Source organism: Macaca mulatta, chromosome 4, assembly GCF_049350105.2.
Source record: "Macaca mulatta isolate MMU2019108-1 chromosome 4, T2T-MMU8v2.0, whole genome shotgun sequence".
NCBI lineage: Eukaryota > Metazoa > Chordata > Mammalia > Primates > Cercopithecidae > Macaca > Macaca mulatta.
This window is the reverse complement of record NC_133409.1, coordinates 172,746,934-172,769,755: the sequence shown is the minus strand read 5'-3', so window position 1 is coordinate 172,769,755 and position 22,822 is coordinate 172,746,934. Positions and strand designations below refer to the sequence as shown.

The following is a 22,822-nucleotide window of genomic DNA, read 5'->3' as shown; positions in this document are numbered from 1 at the left end:
TCGACATAAAGCGTATCAAATATTTATTTATCTGGGCAACAAAGGACTATGATACATTGACAGGCATGGAAACTACTGCCAGCACAACTCAATACAATGCAACTAGAACTGCTTCCAATATGGCCAGTGAAAATACAGAATACCAGGTGGTCTCAAATGTTTGAAGTTCTTTGAACAAAAAGAGAGAGGAGAGAGAGTCAGCGATAGAGAGAGAGAGAGGAAAATTCCCTAACCCTTGGTTTAAAGACAATATTCATTTATTGCTCAAATGATGCCTTTAAGTGAGGACAGTGGAATAAAATAAACTTTTTTTTTTCTCCCTACAATACATAGAAGAGTTATTAAACCACTCAAGTTTAAAAATCTTTCCAGGGTCCAATATCACTTTTTTTCTTTCAATTCAATGAAAAGCTAAATGTAATAATACTAATTACAGATAAAATTTTATTTTACCTTTTAAAAATTTGTCCAGTTGTTTGTCATCTTTAACATGCTACAACAGGGCTAAATTCATGAATCCCAGAGAGCAAAATCCCCCAAACATTGGATTTCTAAATCAGTACCATGAACCACATGAAGAACTAATAGGGAAGATTCAAAACCCACTAAACAAGAGGTAAACAAGATCAGATAAATTAAAAAAAAAGGCTTAAAACAGACTCACCATATTTACAATTCCCATTAAATTACACATAAATAAATATATACAGAGACGTGAACACTGATTCCCTTATATAACTGCGAATCGTGTTGCCAGAGAAACTTCAAGTTGGTCGCTTTACCTTAAAGAGGAAAAACTTCTACAACTGAAGACATGACATGGAACTTCGTGTATTTGTGTTCAAGTTTATTCACAATACTGATAAAAATGTTGTCATCATCCTTTTGGCTTTTTTTTTTTTTTTTTAAAGTATGGCTACAATCTGAACTGATGTAAGGGAAGGTGGTGACTCAGTCCCATGAAGCGCATATAATTTTTTTTATTTTTACTTTTTTTTTAGAAAAAAGTTTTAAATTTTTGTTGTTGCTGTTGTTGATTTGTTGTTTTGTTTAAAAAAAAAAGGGGGGGTTCACAAACTCGGCAGAACGTTTCTCTGCTGGCTTCACGGCCTGTTCTGTTCTCTTAGGCTCCACATGAGGGCACAGGGGTGTGGGAGCGGGTGGGGAAGTCGAGGCGGGCGCAGAGTCGGAGCGGCTACCCCACTGACAGTTGAGAGAGCAGTTCCGGAGACTCGGAGGGGGACCCAAGGGCAGCGGCGGCGGCGGCGGCGGCAGCAGCAGCAGTAGCAGCAGCAGCAGGAAGGGTTGCTGATCCCGGAGCTGTCACCCGCCGGTGGGTGGGCGCGCGGGGACTGGTGAGGCGTGGGAGGGACAGGTCGGGAGAGGGCCTCACTTTCTGTGCTTCTCCTCTTTGTCACTGCTTTTGGCGTTGTTGTCCGTGTGGCTGTTGGGGTTGTTGCTGAGGTACATTTTGTCCATGGCCTTGAGGGCCTCGGTGAGATAGTTCTGCAGGGCCGTGACCGCGGCACACACCGCGGGGCTGCCGAAGCCGTGGGAGATGAGGTTGAAGTGGGTCAAGCAGCTCTGGATGCCGGGTTCCAGGATGGGGTTGGGCCGTGAGTTCCCCAGGGGAGATCGGTCCTGAGCCAGCAGGTCGGTGAACTCTTTGCATATCTGTCTGCGGCACAAGCGGAGCAGAGAGAGAGACATAAGGCTCCACTCTGGGCAGCACCCGGCAGCCCCCTCTGCGGGATCCAGGCAGCACCTGACATGACCCAAGGCCCCAGAGACGGACAGGGTGGCCACATGTTGGGAGACCCAGCCACCTTTCAGTGACCACGAAACCATCTCTCTTTATTTGACTGCAAGCCCTTCCTATCTTCACAAATGACTCTCTCTCTCTCTCCTCTCAGATATGTTAAACTTCTAGTCTCACCTTTCTCCCTCACACCAAACATCCAAGACATAGGAAACCACTGCAAACATTGGAAGAGAAAGAAAGAAGTCAGGCAGACCGGAAGTCAGAAACGGGAGCATCTTGCCAACATTATGCTGCAGCCATCGGCCTTCCTATTCAAAATGTCATAAAGACCCTCTTCCCTGCTCCTCTAGAGACCTCAGCAGCAGTTTGTAGAATGAAGTTCCCACTCATTCACCTTCAAATCAAATCCAGGTGAATTTGGATAGAAAGACAAAACTTTACTTGGGATTACTTTGCCTTTAAAAAACAATAACAAAAAAACAAAACAGGCCAACACAAAAAAACCCTGTTACTTGGAGATAATTCAAAGTAGTGTTTGGGAAGAAGAAACACATTTCAATTTCCCATTCCTCCTCTTTCCCCACATAGCTCAAAAAAATACTGCAGGGAAACTGTGAAGATGGGTGTGCTTAGGAAGCCTGGGGAAGAGGACAAAAGTTGAAATTTCAGAGGTAGATGAGGCCTGAACTCAGGAAGCTCTGCCCCTGAATCTGGGAAGCAAGGGCTAGCTGGGGCCTTCCAGGGGCAGCAGCAGCCTGGCCTGGGGGGCTGGGGAGGGGGATGAATGAGGAGCCAGGGCTGGCTCCCTTCTCCAAGGCCAGCTGATGTCCCCAGGCCAGAAACAGGGTCCCACCCAAGGCCTCAGCTTCTGCCCTCTGCTTCCATGCCCTCCTGTGACATCAACTTTGATAATTAAGGGCTTCCAAACAAGCCTTTTAATTTCCAGAAAACATATCAAAACAGTCATTTTATTTTCACACACCACCTGGAGAAGGCTATTCAGCCCAGGCACCGAAGGGAATATAACTTGGGCCATTTTGAAATCTATTTGACTTCTCGCCTGTGGGCTAAAACTTCTGTGGGATGTGGGTCTGTGTGTGTGTGTGGGGGGCACTTTCGAGAAGGGGTTGTGAAAGGAAGGTAAGAAATGGAATAACAGATTAAGGTTGAAACTAGGACAGCTTCTGGCTTGCACATTTTACAGGCCACTGTTTAATCTTTGCCCTTGGAGAACATATTGATAGGAGACAAAAACTGATATAGGTAAGCCTGTTACACCTTTGAGGATTTGATTCTGGTCTTTCTGAAACAACATAGTTACAAATCCACCCTCAACTTCAATCAAACCCCTCCTACAAGCCACTCCCACACACATTCATTTAAAAAAAAAAAAAAAGAGAAAATGGGACAGATGAGAGGAAAAAGATGGGAGCACCCTAACAATTCCACCTGTATTTCTTCCTTAACATAGACCACGGTTTATAAGACAGTGTTATAACTGCAACAAAGCTGATTAACACCAAAGGAAAACAAGGGAGAAGGAAGAGCAAAAACGATTTTTGTTTCTCCTGACAACCAGACGCAGGGACCCTGCAGAGGTAAATGCCTTACTTTGTAGCCAGCAGCATGTTTTTTCTTGTCACTTGCTCATTGGGATCGGAATGTTGTCGGTTGAGAAATTCAGCTACTGCTTTGGCAGGAAATTCGGTTTCACACACATACCCAAAGTCCCTGGCTAGGTGGACAGCTTCTCCTGGCAAGAGGGGAGAGGAGGGAGCCAGTGTGAGAGAATGAAGAGTGGGGATCCCAACTTCCTCCCCACTACCAACTCCCTAATTCCCTTCACCCCAGATGTTGCAGAAACACAAACTACTTGTTTTCTCATTTCAGGCATTTTAGTTCCTTCTCTATAGGATCTGGTGGATGCATTTATCAGGAAAAATGACCACTTCTCCTAGAGGGCCAAGAAGACTTGAAAATGTAAATCCCATCCACCAACCTCCAGTCCCATCCCCCACCCTAAATGACATGTCTCCAAATTCTCTTTTAAAATGCTTATTGTATTCCAACTTCACACCTATCAATACATTCACAAATGATATTCATAATTACTCCTTGAGCTTTTCTGCAAGGGAACAACTGAGGGGTTACATTTTAACTTGATCACATAAATTATCTGTTCATCCAAACCGATTAACCAAGAGGATTTGAGGGTCACTCCACTGAGTCTGTCTGTGTTGTTGATTTTCGAATCTTTGGTTTTAATTTCCTGAACCAGTTGGTTTTTACTGCAGGGCTTCCTGCCATTAGCTCCAGCTCCGGAAGAACGCATGCGCCAATTAGAGCATCAAAGCCCTCTCCGCAGAGCTTGTTTCCATAAAATGGAGCGGATCACAAACAATAACAGTTCTCCAGAAACTGCCTCCCTGCTACAGAACTCAACCCCCAAACCCAGAGGAACTCCACGCTACACCCTAAGCCACCACTACCATTTTCTTGGCTTATAATTCTTTTGGAGTATGAATAGTGGGTTCTCTATGGACTGTTAGGATTTTTAATGTAATGCTACTGTAGTTGAGTTTCTGGCACTGAACAATTGCTGATTTCCTAAAGTTATATTACTACCAATCTCTGACATCATCAACAAAAGGAATTCATAGGATTCTTCCTCAAATATACGGTTTTAAACATTTTAAAACATAATTTACAAAGCTAGAAAAATTGAATTATAATATATCTCCTCATATACAAGATGTGAATAAAATAAAATGACTTCTTTAAATATACATGCTAGTTTCTGGTGATTAAAGTAACTTTTTTTTCCCCTGTTAGCATGAGACATTTACAATAGGACACAAAGAAAAACACAGGAGAACTATAGATTCATTCCAGTACACCAAAACCTAGGCCAATCTTGTATCAGAAAAACTTAATCTAGAGGCAGCAGGAATGTGAGTGGCTTCTGGTGACAGTTATCTAGAGCAGGGAGTGAGGATAAGGGTTGGCTTTTTGTTTTGAGGCATTTGGAAGGGTGTGTGTGTGTTTAAAGCTACCAGGAGAAACTTTTTGCAATGCTTATATTTCTTTTATCTTTCCATATTCACACAATCCAGAATCAAAAATTGCTCACTTTTCTTCTTCTCCAAGAGAAAAGCACAATTAAAGAGATAAGGGAGCATATGTTTGGAAAACAAAAACCTGAAAGGGCACATAACCCTGAGCTTTCAGGATGGGCTTAAATCAGGACGCAGGTCAAAGATTCCCAAATTAATTCAGGAAGTAATGGTCACGCATTTCTCAAACGCAGATGTCAGAATAACTTAAGTGATTTACTGCTGAGCCCTTTAAAAGAGAGAGAAACTTGGAGAATATGCAGTTCTTAAACTTGTGCATTGTTTAGCTCGGAATTAGGCTGGGGAGGTGTAACTTTATGGTAGAGGAAAAGAAGGCAGAAGGATGAAGGTATAGGAGTATATGCAAATGTTTCTTTTTGCCATGAAAGAATTCCATTCACATCTGGCTATATTCTCTGCAAAGATGAAACTGCCCAACTGACACAAAATACAACCAAACATCTGGCCACTAAATATTATCCATTTTCCAAGGAAGTTCCTTCTAGTTAGCAAGTGGATTCGCTTACCCTCTACTAGTGATGTGAGCAGGGTAACGTTGGCAGCTTTACGTCTCCCTGCAGGCAGATTTAATCCTATTTTGTCCAGTTTTTCTCTTAAAGATCTTCCTCCATTTTTAGACTTCGCCCTGTTTCACAAATATATGCGAGAAAGGGATTTAGAAAACATTGGGTTGCTGTGCACCACATTAAAATCATTGTGAAAGCTTCCTAAAATGTGCTTTCAAAAACTGAGAAGCTTGGCCCCAAGACATTTAAAGGGGGAAACCTAGGAATAGGACAGAAAGTTCACAGGAGATCAACGCCTGTTAAACTGTAAAGCACCCCCTATGTTCAGTTCAGTTATTATTGCAACTCTTGTGGCAGGTTGGAAGGTCTGATTTCCCAACTCTCTAAAGAAGAACCACAAACAAACAAACACAGCCCCATCTCTAGGGTTTGAGGTATTCTTGAGTTCAACTGATTACTGTATATTTTCCCTGCTGTTACAATCACACAAATCCCAATGGGGTCTTTAAAACTGTCTTTGCAAGATACGCTGTTAGGTTGTTCCGAGTAACCAAAGTTATCATCACTCACGTTTCTTGCTCTGGCTCTAGCCCCAAAGGGAAATTCATTTTGCCAACTGTTTACGTGCCATGTCACCAGCCTAACTAGAAATGTCAAAGGCTGATATCAGCCCTTAAAAGTTTCACTGATTTCAGAGACAATGGAGGCAGTTCTAAACAGATGTCTAAATAGAATCCCATAATCAGAAAGTGGTTAAGATAAATTGTTTAAATAAAACAGCAAATTAATTAATTTCAGATTTTATTCCCTACTCAAGTGCTCTTTAATTGTGTGGATTAGATTATACTCCCCTAGGTAAACAGTCTCCAATATTGGGGATGGGGGAAGGGAAGGAAAAAGCAGAGGGCAAGGAAAAGATCTGTGTGAGTGAAAGATTACAAAGGGAAAGCAAAATGACTGTGCAGGAGGAAGAAAATACTAGAATGGCTGATGTTAAAACCTTCCAAAAAATGATCTTTATAGGCTTTGTGTGGAATATAGCCACTAGAACGGAACCGCGGGTCCATAAACAGATAGGTAAATGAATAACCGTCAAAACAATGAAGTTCTCAGTATTATTAAAGAAAGAGAAAGAGAAGAAACCTATTATCCGGGTAAGTTCAACACAAGCCCCACAATTCACAACGTGCGGTGGAATCCTAGGGGTAGGAAGCCCACAGCAGGGAGAAACCTGCCCTGAGGGAAGGTGCTTTACCTTGCTGACCCTTATAGAATCTTATCTACTAAATGGATCCCTCAGACCTCGCAGGGGTGAGGTAAGAATCCCTGGCCATGTATGTAACAGATGCATTCCTTGGTAGTGACTACACACAATGCACGTAAACATGCTCGCACGCAGCCTGGCACACATCAGGGCCCCAGTAAGATGGAATCATCATCATATGTAAACGCCTATAGTACGGGGGGTCGGGAGGTGAGAGCGAAAGGGGGGCATGGCGTGTGGACTCAAGAGGACACCATTCTCTTCCTTTAGTTAAAAACCATTCTATTAAAACCCTATCCAAGGCACGACCGGTTATCCTCGGAGACCCTACTCAGTGGGGTAAGGCAAAGCGAGGAGCCTGAGAGGAACTTTTCCTGGGCTTGCAAGGTGTGCGCGAAGAGGAAAAAAGGTGGCTGCACGGCGCCCCGCGGCTGCAGCGGCCGGGACTGAGCCCGCGGAGGAGCGAGCTGCGCTTGCGCAAGGAGGAGGGCGGGGCGGAGGACCCCGCGAGCGCGCGGCAGCGAACGAGGCGCGCACCAAAACACGCTCGCGAGAAGGCAGCGGAGAGCGCAGGCGCGCGCCGAACGCCCGCCGCCCCCACCCCCGATCCCGCCCACTTGGTTCTACGCTCTTTTCTCCGCCCCTTTCCCTTTCCCGCGTAGGGAGGGCCGCGGCGCGAGGCCGGTTTGCGTCGCCGCCGCCGTCGGCGGCGGCGCAAGCGCAGTGGTTCCCCCGGCCGCAGGGCGGGGCGGGCGGGGCGGGCGGGGCGGGCGGGGCCGTGCCGGGCCTCACCTCCGGAGCACTCCGCCCAGCAGCGACGCATTGAGACACTCGGGTGGTGAGAGCCGCCGCTGTACTTCCGCCACCGTGACCTTGTACTTCGAGGTGGAGCTGAGGAGCGAGAGGCGACCCGGAACTGAACAGAAGACTTCGTTGGGGTTCACCACGCCGCCGAAGAGGTTGTCCTTGTTAATAGGGATGGCGGAGACTGCATTGCTGTTGGACTTGGACAGGGACACGGGGCCTGCAGAGACAGAGGGGAGGCCGCGTGTTGGGCGTCATGGATCACCCCCAAATCCTGCCCGACCCCGGCCTTCATCCCGGCCAAGGTCGGCTCCCAGGCTTTGGGCCACAGTCCCCGCTTTTCCGTCCGCCTCTGAAATTCTATGGCTCTGCTACTTCCCTTCCTCGGCCTCGAGCCCCTCCCTGCCTCACGCGGCGGCCTGGAGGCGGCCCTGCCCTCCCCCAGCCAGCCTGGCCAGCGTTTCTGCCTTGACCCTTTCCCCTTCGCCGTCAAAGGTGCTCTCTAGAGATGGGTGGTGAAATTGGTGAGCCCTGAGGCTCTGAGCATCCTAGCGGAGTGGGCCCCAGATGAGGTCCAGGAGCACAGGTTCAGGGTTCAGAGAGGGAGTTACATTTGCAAACCGAGAGCAAGTTACTTGTACTTCAGGGGTTTTGCTGGGTGAGGGGTTTAGTGTCGGGGAAAAACTGCTTCAAAGACCTATTATTAAAATCAGCCGAGAATTTAGATGGCTAAACGCTGTAAACGAGCGTTTTAATTGAGGCATCACGCTGGGAAGTGGTGGATTTTGTTGTCCACACCACACGTCCAGTCTTTTTGATAAATAGGCCCTTTCCTATGTTCAATTTTGAAAACGTCTCAGTTTTGGAGATCCATTCCAAGGCCCGTTTTGAACTGCGGAGTGGGGAGGGAAGAAGAGGCCTACAGTGGAATAATAGCAATGTGCCCTTTTGTTAAGTAAATATTAATAGCTCCTCTCTGCTAAAGCGCCTTTATGGGGAAAGTGGATATATATACTTCCTAGTTAAAACCATAAGCTCTTTATTGTTGGACTACCATTGTTAGGAAAAAAATAGAAGACCTGCAGAAAGTATAGTAATGCATTACGTTTCTCAGCATCAATGTAATTCAGATGCATCCACAGTCATTTAAGTACAGTATGCATTGTATTTCAAAATTCCATTTGGAGACATAATGTGCACACAGTCTCATCAGTGTTCCGTATGCGTTCTTTAATGGGGATATGCTAGACGTATAGGGAGGTGGGGGGCTCTAGGTTTTGGATAGATCACTTGTGACATTAATAGCTCTGGGGAGGCTAATAGAGACAATAGGAGTTAAACGAACTCTTGAGAGATTACTAATAAAAGAGCCAATTATCATGTCGACTTGGAAAGAGCATCTCTTAAGATTTATCCCTTGCACATCTAATTTGACGTGACAAAGACTTCACAGATGCAAAAATGAAACTTTAAACTAGCTAACAATATACTGATTGGGGTTAGAAATGAGAACAGTTTTATATAGCATCGTCCTCTGGTGGTGCCTAGAATCCTGAAATGTAACATTGCCACCATAACCAAAAAAAAGCTGCTACCAAGAGTGAATAGCATTTAATTCAGTAAACTTTATTTCTACTCACTAAACACAATACAAATTACAAATCCATTCAAATCACTTGACACTTTTCTAACAATTTCTGCTCTGAACAAGTATGGTAATAATCCTCACATCTTCAAGATACTAATTTTAACCAAAAGCTAAAATTTTGTTAACCTAATTCACAAAGTTCCAAGACCCTTAAACATCTAACAAGAAACTAAATTGAAGAACATGAATTTTTTTCCCCTCTGCTAAAGAGTGCTTTTTATCATCTGTCCTTACATTAATGTTAAATTATTTGTACTATTTTAGCATTTTACACTTCTTAACCCTCATCCACGCAATGGATTAAACTATTAAACTGTTTCAAAATTGAAATGCCACTTCCAAATCAGTTCCACTACTGTACATTTTGTGTGTTTGTCCAAATATCATTAAACTAAATTAAATGGTTAAATCATGAGTCAGAACAAAGCTAGCCTGTTGGCATTACCAACATACTGAAAGCTGATTATTTAAGCATTGCTGTTCTGTGCCTATCTATTTGCTAATTCTGAGCCTTTAGGAAATCCTATTTGGAAAAAATAAACACAGCTCTGCAAGTTCTTTTAAATAGCACTCTGCCTGTAAGGACATGCTTGGAATGCAGAAGGAAATGGCTTACCTTTCTTAATTACAGTTTGATCTGGGATGTTAATACCCGGGTCTTCTACGTGCTGCAACAAAAGGATACACATGGATGTAAGTGTATAATCAAAACAAAAGGAAATGAATATTCCCTCCAAGATGGGAGGAGGGGAAGGTGCAGAATCAAAATTCCCCCTCCCGTATAATGACATTTATATGTAAACATCTCATCTTGGCTTATTGGAATTTGGGGCTTTGCAACTCAAGAGGTTTCACTGCACGCCCATGGCCAATTTCTCCTCCTCCAGCAAATGATCCATGTTTAAAAGGCGTGGAGATGAGGAATAAAACTTTCTTTGGAAATTAAATCAAGTGTTGGAGCACCTAATCATTCTCAAGTCAGTTCAACATTTAGAAATGTACCTAGCTTTAGATTGGCGCCTCAGCGGCTTCTGAATTGAGCAATTCCAGTGTTCAGGCAGCGAAAGCCAGGGAAACACAATAGAAATGACAGGGGCGGAAGTAACAGGAGAGTGTTGGAAAAGGTTTAGGTAGTATAATAAAGAGCAAACACACATACACACCTTTATGGAAAACTCCAAATAAATTTTTAGAAAGACTACTGCCTGAGCCTGGATGTGACAGGAATATGAAAATGATTAAAAACAAAAAACCTTTGAGCTTGCTTTCCTGTTGTCTAGCAGCAGGTTTGTTGGTGGTGTGGGGTGTTTTTCTTTTTCTTTTTTTTTTTTTTTACAGATGGATGGGTATACGTGTGTGTGCTGGAGTCAAAACGTGATTAGAAAGTAAAATGAAATCATGTTTTCTAATGCAGAAACTGACAGGCAATATAATGTCTGGCTGTGTTTACAAATTAGCACCAGGGCTGCTGAGATAGAAGATTTTGCAATCATTACCAAACACAGGCATTACCATTTAAAAAACTATTACTTCCTTCTCTAGTCTTTGTCCAACAATAATACTGATTCGAACATTTTCCATTCTGTCTTGGATTTATGCTCCTGTTAATTGTGCCTGATCGCAATGATTCCGGGTGGATGGTACTAAGTTGCTTTATTACAGGTTTTATTATACTCAATGCTCTCATTTGTAACTTGCCTAAAGTGCTTCTGGATTTAAGTATAATTAAATTGAGAAATGTTCAGAAATGACTACTGCTGCAGTTCTTGTGTTTTTAACTATATGGGGAAATATGATCCCTTTATGCATGCACCCTAAACCCATAAAGTAAATGTAGTGTGGCATAATACTTTTATTTGTGTTATTTCTAGACCTTGTCCATACAGGGAAGACTGTTAAGTTTAAAACCCCACTGAGATATTAATGATTAAATAATTTTCACCATCGATTTGATTTTCTTAAATATTTAGCAGTTATACTTACTAAAGGTTAACTGTTGCAGCAATGGGAAAAAATTGAAAACAACCTTTTTCTTGACCCAAATTCCTTTGAAAGAATTTTTTTCTTAAAAGATGGGGGAGGAAGAGGGAAGAACACCAACTGGGTTTCCTTGTTTTTATTTCGTCTTTTGGTTAATTTCTGGTACTGACCAATTTTGCCACAGTGAGTATACAGGTGTTAAGAATTCACCTTGAAATTTTTGCAAAGTAGAGCAATTCTAATTCACAGTAGTTCCAAAAGCTTGCAACATTATTTTGCAATTCAAATCTTTTCAAAGAAGCAAGGAAAAGATTCAGAGTGCTTTGGGAAAGGGAACTAAAACGATCATAACTCCCATTTCATGTTTAAATTGCTCTTATATAAATTAGTGCTCCTCTCACTTCCAAAACAATGCACTGTTAAGTATCAGTTCCTAAAAACATGTAAGTATGAACACACACATACAGACATACAGTGCTCACTAAACCTTATACTAGATCAAGTGCCTACTTTCCTGCCTTCCATGCAAGGGCTGCTAAACATAACCAACAAATTTCAGTGACTAACTGGGCCAAATGAGAGATGTAATAAATTTTCTATTTTCCTATGGAACTTAAATAATGTTTTAAATTCACCAAGCAAGCAGGTAAGTTCATCTGACCATTTTCCTTACAATCTAATGTAGTAATCATTAAACTGTCAACGGACATACTGCTGCAATATTTGATGCAGTAATTTGAAATAGCATTTTAGCAAAAATCACATCCAGATACATTTCCTCTCCAAAGAAAAGCAGCTTTAACAGAAGCCTTTACAGCTTTAATAAAATTATTGGCTTGCTCTAATTCCATTTCAGGAAGGTTGTGAGGAAACCATAAATATATAGAATTGAAGCAGAGGTACTGGTTTAAGTTTAATTCCAGAAAGTATTTTCAAATTATCAATAGCCTGGTTTGCATTGTAAATAGTAAATGTGCTAATGCCATGCTTCTTTAGAAATTATTTTAAACTGCATTTATTGATAACTAAATTAGAACTCAATGTATTACCCAATAGTCTCAAAACATTTAATTTAATATGGGGTGTAGCAGGCTCTGATAGGCGTTGGGAACCCAGCTAATGATTTATGAGGTCACCACTTAGCACCCCTAGGAAGAGAAGAAGGCTGCATTTAATGTCCCTCTGCTTGGATTTGCTACTTAGTTTTTCTTTAATCTGGATAGGGTGTACACATAACTTTCAGGTTTCACTTGTGCTTATAAAATCCGGTTAAAATGATCTTAGTATGTCTTTTACACTTCTTTTACATTTTGAGGACATTTAATGAGCTCTTTTGGTTGCATTTAACATCATTCCCAGGACAGGGAGAGATCTCCACGCCAGACTCAGCGGTGGAAGTAGATCTTTTAGCAATTGAGACAGTTTACTGTCGTCGAGAGGAAGATATTGTTAATGGTGACATTGGTCTGATTTATCTGTGTTGGTGGAAATGGTAATGCAGGCATTGTTTGAGGGAGCTCCAGGAACCATTGTTCTGGGGCAGAACTCGCAACTACTTTGTGTGGTTCCTCAAAACGTACCCCCCCCCCCGCCCCCGAATAAAATGTTTCTAAAAGGAAATATTGGGGAGTACCCGGGCCCACCGACTCTATGTTCCAGGTATCCTTTTTGGGGGTAGGCGAGAAGGGGGCTGTGTTCTCTCCCGCGCGGGTCGCGCGGCCTCTTACCGGGACCTCCTCGATGGCATGAGGTAAGGAGTGGATCGAGAGGTCTCCGAGTCCTGAGCTGAGCGCGTGTGGGCCGTGCAGGAGGTCCTCGTGCCGCCTGTAGTCCCTGCGAGGATCCAGGCCCGACAGCTGGTGAGGCAGCCCCCGGTGGGTGTGCAGGAGCCCTGACTCCTGGCTCTGCCTCTGACCGGGCCAGCCTGGGTGCTGCGGCTGCGGCTGGGCGTGCAGGGGGTTCAGGCTGTAGGGGTCGTTGACGTGGGAGTAAGGATCTTGCGACTGGGGGTAGATAGGCTGGTAGGGTGGGGGAAAGTAGGGGGGCTGGAAGTCGGCATTGGGGGTGTGGGACAGCGGCGGGGCGCTTGTGTAGGGAGATTGACCTACAGTGCCCAGCTGGGGCAACCGTGCCGTCCCGTTGCTGGTGCCGTCGTGACGGTCCTAGAAGAGAGCGAGAGGAAAGGTAAAGAACAAGGAATCAGGCGCCGAGCTACAATTATCCACACAAAATCCACTTGACAAGCCTGCGTGGGAAATCCCCCGTTCCCGTTGGCAGGCCGCCGGGAAAAAATCAGCTCTAAGTTCTTTTCAGGAAATACCCTCAAGTGAAACAGACCCTCCAACAACGCAGAGGAACTGTATATGTAGAGGCACAAGAGACTATTCAGGCGTTTCTTTCAAAGAGGGGAAGAGATAGCAAAGGGTCTCCTGGAACACAGCCCATTACACTGCAGCGTGAAACCTCTCTTAAGCAAAATTAAAATTCCTCCTAAATACTAAACAGCAGAAGCGGCCTTTTCTTTTCCCCCTATTTGAACCTGTCTGCCACTGCGTTATTGTTTATTATCTTGTATTTATTTGGAGAGAAAAAATCATAAACGTTCAAAGACTATTACCGTTTCATAACTATTTAAATAGAAACATATTTCGCAGAGGGGCTGTAACGAAAACACACGTTTAAATTACCAGCTTAAAGAAGGTTTTAACTGCAGGATCGGGGTCTGTCTTTTCCGCTTCCTCAGTTAGGAGCCTTTCTCTCGACAGAGTCGATTTATGGTTTGGATAGGGAAAGGGGGAGGTCAAGTCAAGGTTTAAAATAGAAAGATTCAGCCTTATTGGGTTTAAAAGAGAGAGGTGCACCCCGGGGCGGAGGCCCCCCGCCCCTTCCACCTCAGCCCCAAAGGGCAGAAGAAACGCCTGACTGTAGGTTTCTCTATTGCAATTCGCTTGCAAAACAAGCGAACAGAGTTGATTCCAGGGACGGCGAACCCTCGGAGGTTCAGCCGCAGGCCCCGAGGGTAGGGGGCACACCGGGCTGCACTTTTCCTGCAGACAGATTAAGCATCAAATGTTGAGAACATCTCGGGAACAAGTGAAGACGCAAGGAAATCAAGATGAACGTGGGGAAAAACACGCCTTGGGAAGCAGCGGCGAGGTAGGTCTGCGTGCTCGGAGAGGTCGAGCGGGGACTGGGGTAGGAGGTAATGCATTCGATTTAGGGATGAAAAAGAACGAGAGAAAGGCGGAAGGTGGGGTGGGGGATGCAAATGGAGGGGGTGTCCTGAAGGAAAGCTGGGCGTGAAACCCGAGGTTTCGGGCAGCTCCACGGCACCAGGTTTCCAGAATCGAATTCCTAAAGAAACAGGAACGGGGTGGGGGTGGGACTCACCATAGCTGAAAAACTGTGAACTAACATCTGCGAAGAGTCTGGGGTAACGAGTCAGGGTGGAAAAAAACAAGCAAGCCTGGAGCGCCCGGCTGCCCCGCCGCCCGAGCGCGCCCCACACAAAAGGCGCCGAGAGCCCCGCGCGACCCAGGACTCCAGTCACGGCGCCGACGCTCCCCGGAGCGCGGGAGCCCGGCTCGGATCCATCCGAACTTGAACCACCGATTCGCGCGGCGCCTTCAGCTGGTCGAACCCACGGTCTCTATCCTGCCGCGACTGGTTATGATTCAAAGTTCTTTAAAAATGAAAAACCCCGAAAAAGGAAAAAGTATGTGTAAGTGTGTGGGTGCGTGCGTGTTCCTTAATCCGTGTCTCCCCCTCTTTTCTTAGCGGCGGCTTCGCTTGAGCTTCTAATAACCGCGCTGGGCAGCGTTCCTGGAGCCTCCTAATAGCAGATATTCATGACTATTAATATTACACGAATACTTAATAAGGGAAGAATGCCTGGAAATCGAGCGTGAAGCGGAGAGGCAACTCGCGCCGGAGCCGGCTCTCAATGCAGTCCATTGACGGGAGTCTCAGTGTAGCAAATCGGAGTGGGGAGAGGGAGCGCGAGAGACAAAAAGCGGGCGAGAGAGGGAGCGGGCGAGCGCGCGGGGGGCCGCGGCGCGGCGTCTGGCGAATCACAGGGAAGGGGCAACATTTTAAAAGGTTGCAGGGCATGCAAAAGTGAAAGAGAAAGAGGCAGAGGGAGACCGAAGGAGAGAGCGCAGAGAGGGAGAATGTGTCTGCGTGCGTGTGTGAGAAAGAAAGTGTGGGCGAGGGAGAGGAGCCCGGGGTGGGGAGAGGGGAGGGAGGGAAGGAGGGAGAGCCCGAGAGGAGGAAGGGAGGAAAAGAGGGAGGGAGGGAGGAAGGGAGAGGGGGAGGGAGAGGGGGAGGGAGGGAGGGAGGGGGAGGGGGCCCAGCCAGAGCGCACGGAGGGGGAGGCCGCGGGGGAGGGGGAAGGGGAGAGGAAGCGAGCGAGGACAATCAGACCTAAAAGGCTGGGGCAGACCTCGGGATGCAGCGGGGGTCGTGTGTAGCGGGCAGGAGCTGCTGGGGACCGCGTCCGGGCGCTCGTGGGGCTCTCGGCGCCGCAGGCGCTTCCCGGCCCTGTCTGGCCTCGGGCTCCGCCGCTTCGCAGCCGAGTCTGGGACTCGGGACTCAGCTGCCCGCTGCTGCGCGGCTCCTCCATGACCCCGCGCCCCGCCCGGGACCGGCCCTCTCGCGCACTGGCCCTCTTCTCGGCTTCCTCTTGAGCTTTCCTCGGACAGGGGCACCGTGCGCTCCCGGGCCACCGTCGCTCTGCCTTCGGCTCTCTGGGGCCGGGGATTCCGGATCGGAAGCCGGGATGCGGGCCGGGGCGCGCACAGACGCTAGGCGGCCCAGCCCGGGCGCCGCTGGCACGGGCTCGCGGCTCCCGGCAAAAACCCGTCCGACTGGCTGGGCCACTCCCGCCTGACGCCCCCCCAGATGACACGACTAGCTCTCCAGGCGTGCTGCCTTTGCCAGTCTACCCGCCAGGTTGTTAGAACAGGCGGCACCTCGTCTTCTGCGTGTCCCTGCAGAGCCCCGGCACAATCAGACTGCCCCAAGCCAACTCCGAAACCCGAAATCCCCGCTCCGGCGCTTGCCCGCCGCCGCCAAAGTTGTGGAAACAGCTTTGACTTTATTCTCCTCTCTCTCTCCTTTCTTATCTTTTTTGCCTCGCTTACACACGCATTCACATTTGCCCCCACAGGATCCCTCTATGGGTGCAAGTTCATCCCCCACCTAGCCACCCACCCCACCCAGTCGGCGCCTAGAGCCGCTCGGAGGTTCGGACCCCGCCCGCCGAGAGCGCCCACACCTGGAGCTGGGTTTCGGCCTCTGCGAAAGTGAAATGCCCGAGCTTCCAGCCAAAGCCCAGACCAGTACAGTATGAACTGTCCTATGAGACTGAGGGGCTCAGTTTCATTCCTCCCTGCCCGCAAAGCTCGCCCCCAGCCTCGAAAACAAAGCTACTGGTCTGACGCGGGGTCCCTGCGCCCTTCCCCCAGCGCGACAGGACCCACCAGAGAAGAACCGGCACCCGTGGGATGTCACCCCGTCCCCATCTACCGGGATGGGGGGCCTGAAAGGAGAAAGATTTAAAATAGTCTTCAGAAAGAAAAGGGAGGAGGGAGCGGGTGACACATCGTTCACATAAACCCAATTTCTGGTTTCCAGTGAAGTCAGGATCTCCGCCCCTGCGCCTGCACACCTCCTGCCTAACATTCTCAGCTCCAAATGCCAAAAACTAAGGGGGGGGAAAAAAACAGCAAAAGTTGGGACTGCCACCTATTTATTTAGGGAATCTCCAGCCCTACACACCCCAACCCCGCTCTCGGACTCATTGCTCATTTCAGTGATGGTTGTGACCGTTCCCAGCGCCTCCTGCGGGTGGACCGGTAGCGCTAGGGTCTCCCTTGCTGCCTCAAGAAGGCGAGCTCAGGGGACTCTAGGTTTTAAAATGGGTTCCAAAGCGGCGCGCTCTGTCGGCCCAGCGGGCTCGCGGCACCAGAGGTGGTCCGCAGCCGCGCAAGGATTCCCACGGTCGTTCTGGGCTGGTGCAGAAGCTGGTGCTCCAGTGCCCAGCGGCCAGCAGGCTCGGCGAGGCACATCTCCCCACCCCACCCCCACACACCCCCGTGGAGTGCGTCGATCCTGTAGCTTAGAGGGAGAAGCTACTTAGAACTTCTTGAACCACAGAGGATCTGGAGCGAGCCCCGCAGCTGGAAAGAGTGGTCTTAAGTTGAACCCGCTTACAGTAAGATACAGCCCAGATCACAGCGAAGTGTGGGGGCCCGTCTCTAAAGCCGAGAAGGGAACCGCTTTAGAAAGTGGCGTGGGGGGAAGAAAGAAAGAATGAATGAATGAATAGAAAGAAGAAGGAATATTAAAGATCGGAGAGGAAGTTGAAGAGAGAAGAGTTTTCTCTTTCCTTTCTGTTCCTGGTGACTTGGGCCCTCAGAATCTCGATGAGGATAACACGAGGAGTGCACAGGCAAGTGCCCAGTGGCTAGCAATTGCTTCAAAAGCCCATGTTCTTCTCTTCGCCCCACTCTTAGGCACAGCCAAAATTGGTCAGAAAGGGGAGTGAAGTGGGACACGGGCTTCAAAGTAGGGAAACCAAAGAAGGGAGCATCCACGTCCTCCCTCTCCAGCTTCTCCCCCGCGTTCTTCGGGCGAATCCGAGGGGCGGACGCTGCGCTGGGGAAAGTTTGTCCCACCCGCGTTTCGCAGCTGGTTGCAAGGAGAGGAGGAGGAGAGGGAGGGTCGAGCTCGGAGCCTGTGGGCGCAGGGATGATCGAGCCGGCGTCGCGCTTACCTCGCAGTCCTCGTACTTGATATTATCTGTCAATTTCCAAAGCATTTTCATGGATCGGCGTGAACGGATATGCCCCTCTCCGTCTCGCACGCAAGTGGAGCTACTCTCTGGGTAAGCGCAAAGTGCTGGCTGCCGGCGGTGAGCGCAGGAGGAGGAGGAGGAGGGAGAAGAGGTGGAGGAGGAGAAGGAGGAGGGCGAGGAGGAGGGCAAGGAGGAGGAGGAGGGCGAGGAGGAAGAGGAGGGCGAGGAGGAGGAGGGCGAGGAGAAGGGCGAGGAGGAGGAGAGAAGGGAAAGAGCTCCCGTGTGCGCTCGGAGATCTCCCTCTAATGGTAGAAACTTTTCCCTTTTCCAGCTCTTTACCAACAGCCTAATCGCCTCATTAGCATATCAACAATAGTCCAATTGCTCGCCAGTACCACAATCTGCCGCCGGCCGCTCCGACACAGGTATAAAGGCCTCTCTACGCCGCGAACTTGCTTCTAGAGCGCACTCTAGCCTGCGAACTGATAAAACCTTTCTTGAGCTCCGCCGCGAGCCCCTGTCCCAGCACCACCTCTCTTACCCCAATTCCGCCACATTCCCCTTCCTTTCTCTCTCCGCTTCCTTTTCTCCAGAGATGCCTTCTGCAAAGCCCGGCACTGCTCAAAGTCCAAGCCGCCACGCCTGGGGCCCGGCTTCTAGCACTTCTCCCTTAACCCTACTACCACGATCCGAGCTGCCCTTTTGGCCCCGTGCAATTTTATTAGAAATCATTATCCCTTTCGCAATTAAACATAACCACCAAACCAAGACCGGCGAAGTCACTCCAAAATTTTTGCCCAACAAGGGATCGCCTCCGCTTGCGGCAGCCACCCCCTCGGGCCGCAGCGCCTTGGGAGTTTTATTGGCTTTGAGCTTTCCCCCAGGTCGGAGATTCTGCCAAGCGACTCCGGTGGCTCTGCTGGGGTTTGCAATCCCTTAATTGCGGCGTGTAAAATAAAAGTTGTACCCTGAAGAGGTTACTTGACAGCTTCGGGGGTTAAACAATTTTCCTTCCGTTTGTGTGAAGCTAGGGCCAACTGACAGTTCAACTTGGTGTTCAGGCTAAGGTTTCCTAGGTGCGACTTGGACACGAATACAGAACTATGGAACTGCACACCCGCTTCTGAAGTTGAGCCGAAATACAGACATGTGTGTGCCTGCAAGTCTAGATACCGTCTCATGCATGCATCAAAATAAATCACCGGGAACCGACTCTTAGCTGTGTTAATCTGCTCTAGTTTTCCCAAGATTCCCCTTTTTAATTAAAGCAGGGAGAGTTCCTTCATGATTTGGTGATGCTACTAACGCAGGCGTGCTCGCGAGGCAGAGCCCGGCTGCCGCGCAACCTGGAGGCCTGGGAGCCACCTCCTCGTCCAGATTGGTCAGTCCGGGCTTTTGGACTCCTCACAGGAGCCTGCTGGCTCCTCCGGGGCTTTTATCCCTTTCGTTTTTGGGATTTTTTTTAAGTAAGAAAAAAGAAAAGAAAAGGACCTAATGTGACACTATGAAATACAGAGTAATTAATTTTCCTGGCTGAGCTTCCTCGTTTGTCCTCCAAAAGAAAGTTACCTCTGTCTTTTCTCTCTGCTGTATGTGCAAACTCCTTAACTACACTAGGTCCCACCTCAGAGTTGCTCCAGTAAGGACCTTTGATTCATCTGGGCTTGTTTCTCGAAAACCTCCAGGCCTCCCAGGTTTCCACCGGGCGTCCCTAAAAGGGGATGGGAACTGTGGCAGATGAGAGCATTTCCACACAGGTGGAAGGCAGGCAGGAGCTGGGAGAACTCCCCATTCCACCCAAAGCTGCAGAAGGGGAATTCTCCCTCCAAACACCCCAGCGAACTCCCCAAACCTAGCAGAGTAGGCAGAAGGCTCCAAAAAGCTAAGGAGAAGCCAGAGCTGGCAAGGGGCCTCAGAGCCCCCAGGGAGCCCTCCCCATGCTCTGGGCGCTCCCTAGCCCCACCTGAACTGAGCACAATCCCTCGGCTGAACCGGACTGGAGGCTTGGCGCCGCCCTCCGTCCAGAAAATGGTCGACTTTCCAGGGCTAGACCCTACAGGGCGGTCCCAGCCTGTCGCCAGTGCAGTGGTTTGAAGTCAGGATCTGGGCTGCCAGGGGCACCGACACCCTCCCAGCAGCAGCCACAGCCTGAGCAGGCCAAATCCTAGGCCTGAGAGCATGGGTTTTTACACTCCGTTGACGTCGCCGCGATGTTCGTAAGGGAACTCCAAGTTTCGCTTTCTTGCCCTCTGCGGGCTTGGGAAGGCCGCACTCCATCCTCTGCAACCCCATTTCAACCCCCTTCCCACGTCCCCGCTGCCCTGCGCAGGACAGATCTCCGGCTCCGCACCCTCCCGGGCTGCTAAACTGTTGTTGTATTCCCGCTGAGGACGCCATTGAGGTGCAGATTGGGACCTGCCGACTCTGGACTGCCGCCCCCGGTGTAGACGCTGATGAAAGGCCCAGGCGAGCGCCAGGGTCGCCTCTGGAGCCAGCCGAGCTGCATTTGTGCCAGCGTCATTACCACGCTAAGTCGCTTCATTGCATGTCAATGCTCCGGCAGGGCCAGAACCCCGGGACAGCAGCGCCAGGCCTGGGGTTGGGCGTCGGAGATCCAGGCCTGATGTGAGGGCCATAAAAAGGGCGTCGGGGGGGGGAACAGGAAGTATTTGTGTGAGAGACAGAGTCACAAAGAGAAAGAGACAGTGAGAGGCCAGAATGACTCTATTTTCTCCGATTGCCAATGCCCAGTGGGAGCCGGGAGCCCAACAGGCCCAGCCCAGCAGATTCGACCCCTCCGGGCCCCAAATTCGCTCGCCCCACCCGAGATCCAGGCCTCCAGCCACTTGCCTAACTGAGCCCGCAGGAGCCAGGCCCGCGGCTCCCTCCTTCCTCCTCCTGCGGCAGTCTCGCGGCTTTCAAACCTTAGTGGAACCCACAGAAGGCCCAGTCCCAGGTCAAAGCTACTCAACAGGCACCTTCTCACTGCCTAGGAGTTCTCCAGCGAAATTCACTGGAATTTGAGGAGAAAACCCTAAGACTGCTACGAAAGGACTCCCCCAGTCTTCAGCCTCCAAATAAGAGAGTTAGGAAGGGCCTTCAGCCCACAGGGGCAGGGAGGGAGAGGTGTGGATTCCCGGATTTGCGTCCTTAAACCACAGGTTCGTCTAACCTCGCGGATGAAATACCATTTAGTGAGGATTAACTAGGGGGAAGAATATAAAAGTTCACTCTTGATAAAAGTAATAAATACAAGGGAAAAAAGTACAGAACGCAAAAGGCCTTTCTTTCTCCAACTCCAGGTAGCTTAGTGAAGACTGCACTTCTCAGAACTTTACTTTTAATGGCCTAAATCTGAAACAAGAGAAAGAACTCGACCAGGAGTAGCAAGGCCTCAGATTTTTTTTTAGGAGGGGGGGAAGTTCAGGGCATTAGATTCGAATTGTCCCCCCCGGGCTTTTGGGCACACAGAATCTCACCCTAACCAGGCCTCTTGGTTGGGGCGAAAACAGGGCCTCGCTGTTCTGATGATGAAATCGGCGACAGGCAGAGCCTTTTACCGCCACCAACCTGGCCAGAGCCCTGCTGTTTCCCGAAGGGAAAATGTCTGGAAGTTGGAAGAAGAGCGCGGGACAAATGCTTCCTTGGCCGGGATCGGAATCCCGGGCCCAGGAAGGACAGGAGCCAAACCTTGGACCCCTTGGGGTGCTCGCGGCCTAGCAGGGCCAAGTTCCGCAGGCATTGGTTTTGGCAAATTCGCGACCCCCCTGCCTCCTCACCCACCATTCACACACTCCGTCATCTGTAGCCCAGGCGGCAAAAACCCATTTCAGGAAGTGGAGAGAGTTGGTAGCTAAACTTCGAGCAAACTTTTTATCTCCCAAAGAAACATGTTGCCTCCGCGACCCAGTCATCCGGCCCCCTTTCCATTCTTCATACATTCTACATCTCCCGACACCTGGGGGTACCAAGAGAGGCAGGTGCACCAGAACCGGTCCAACAGTCCACGCTGGGGTCTAGGGTGAGGCCGCAGGCGCAGGGGGCTGGAAACCTTCACCGCCGTGCACCGCAACCCCAGGCCTGCGTCCTCCCCGCTTCCGAAATAGTCATCCTCCCAAGTTCCTGCTCGAGGTGGGAGGGGGTGGGGGAAACGGCCACAGCACAAACCGCAAGTGACCCACCAGGCCACCTGTGGAGCGTGCGCCGGACCTTCCCCGGCGCCGGGCCCCGCGGGCGGCGCGCTTTGCCCCCAGCACCGCAGCCGCTGCCTGCGCTCGTTTTTCCTGTCTTCGCTGTCTCCTGGGAGCTCTCCTGGGCGCTGCCACGCGCGCCTCACCTACGACTCCCGTGCCCTGGGCCACGGCGCTTCCTTTCCTCCTCCCCACTCCGGCCCCCTCCCCTACTCCACCTCCGCCCACCTCAGCCCCAGCCAAGGCAAACCCCCCGTACCTGCCAGTCCCCCATTTTGGCAAGTATGGACATCGCGGCTCGGCGCTCCTGGCGACTGGTCCCCGCCGGGCATGGGCTGGAGGGCTCGGCCGGGCCCGCTCCCTGGAATCGCTTAGGCAAATCCTCCTTTTTTACCTGCTCACCAACATCTCACCTGGTCATAAAGAGCTGGGTTGCTACCTGCCGACGCATGCGCGCTGGCCCAGGAATTCACTCCGCCAGCTGCAGTCCCAGCGCCTCACGGAGCTGACCTGGGAAGTGATGGATTTATAGCCGCGGCAATCTTGCCATCAGCTCCAGCTTTTCCCAACAGCCCCAACCCGCTTTCCCGGTCAGTCCCTGGCCCGGGAACCGAAGCGGACTGACTGCTGGATGTGCTGGGTGCGATGCGAGTGTGAGTGTGTTTTCGCACTCCAGTGGTGGGGGCATCGACAAGCTCGACCCCTGGCTCCCCTCCCCTCGGAACTTTCGAGTTGGGG

General features: G+C 49.4%; 1 protein-coding gene and 2 long non-coding RNA genes across 7 annotated transcripts in view; 2 read left to right on the top strand and 1 right to left on the bottom strand.

The window, feature by feature from the left end:
- Positions 1–6: 6 nt before the first annotated feature.
- On the bottom strand, positions 7–22,585 carry TFAP2A (transcription factor AP-2 alpha). 5 transcript variants are annotated; one of them, XM_028847845.2, is made up of 8 exons: positions 22,344–22,524; positions 13,203–13,260; positions 12,826–13,063; positions 9,735–9,786; positions 7,459–7,690; positions 5,403–5,521; positions 3,374–3,515; positions 1,016–1,678 (listed from the first exon to the last, which is right to left on the bottom strand). In XM_028847845.2, the coding sequence occupies exons 1-8, from the start codon at positions 22,414–22,416 to the stop codon at positions 1,390–1,392; spliced, it is 1,203 nt and encodes a 400-aa protein (XP_028703678.2). In that variant the 5' UTR covers positions 22,417–22,524; the 3' UTR covers positions 1,016–1,389. The 5 variants fall into 5 exon arrangements, with proteins under 5 accessions (XP_014991009.1, XP_001089006.3, XP_014991010.1 ...); XM_015135523.3 differs by having other exon boundaries at positions 7–1,678; positions 12,826–13,260; positions 22,344–22,585; XM_001089006.5 differs by lacking the exon at positions 22,344–22,524 and adding an exon at positions 17,874–18,204 and having other exon boundaries at positions 7–1,678; positions 12,826–13,260.
- Positions 6,859–22,822, top strand: part of LOC144340573 (uncharacterized) — a 309,543-nt gene continuing 293,579 nt past the window's right edge. Inside the window, exon 1 of the long non-coding RNA XR_013416826.1 lies at positions 6,859–6,868. This is a non-coding gene — a long non-coding RNA (uncharacterized LOC144340573). The remainder of the gene's footprint in view (positions 6,869–22,822) is intronic.
- On the top strand, positions 17,844–19,106 carry LOC100426950 (uncharacterized). The gene is made up of 3 exons (XR_013416824.1): positions 17,844–17,984; positions 18,226–18,319; positions 18,956–19,106. It is a non-coding gene; the product is annotated as an uncharacterized LOC100426950 (long non-coding RNA).

Excerpts from the sequence above, each read along its gene's own strand:
- TFAP2A (XM_078000959.1), bottom strand. The coding sequence starts at position 15,719 with ATGGAGGAGCCGCGCAGCAGCGGGCAGCTGAGTCCCGAGTCCCAGACT. Across the intron at positions 9,787-12,825 it reads ATGCCATCGAGGAGGTCCCG|CACGTAGAAGACCCGGGTAT; the intron begins GTAAGAGGCCGC and ends CTTTTGTTGCAG. Across the intron at positions 7,691-9,734 it reads TCAAACTGTAATTAAGAAAG|GCCCCGTGTCCCTGTCCAAG; the intron begins GTAAGCCATTTC and ends CTGTCTCTGCAG.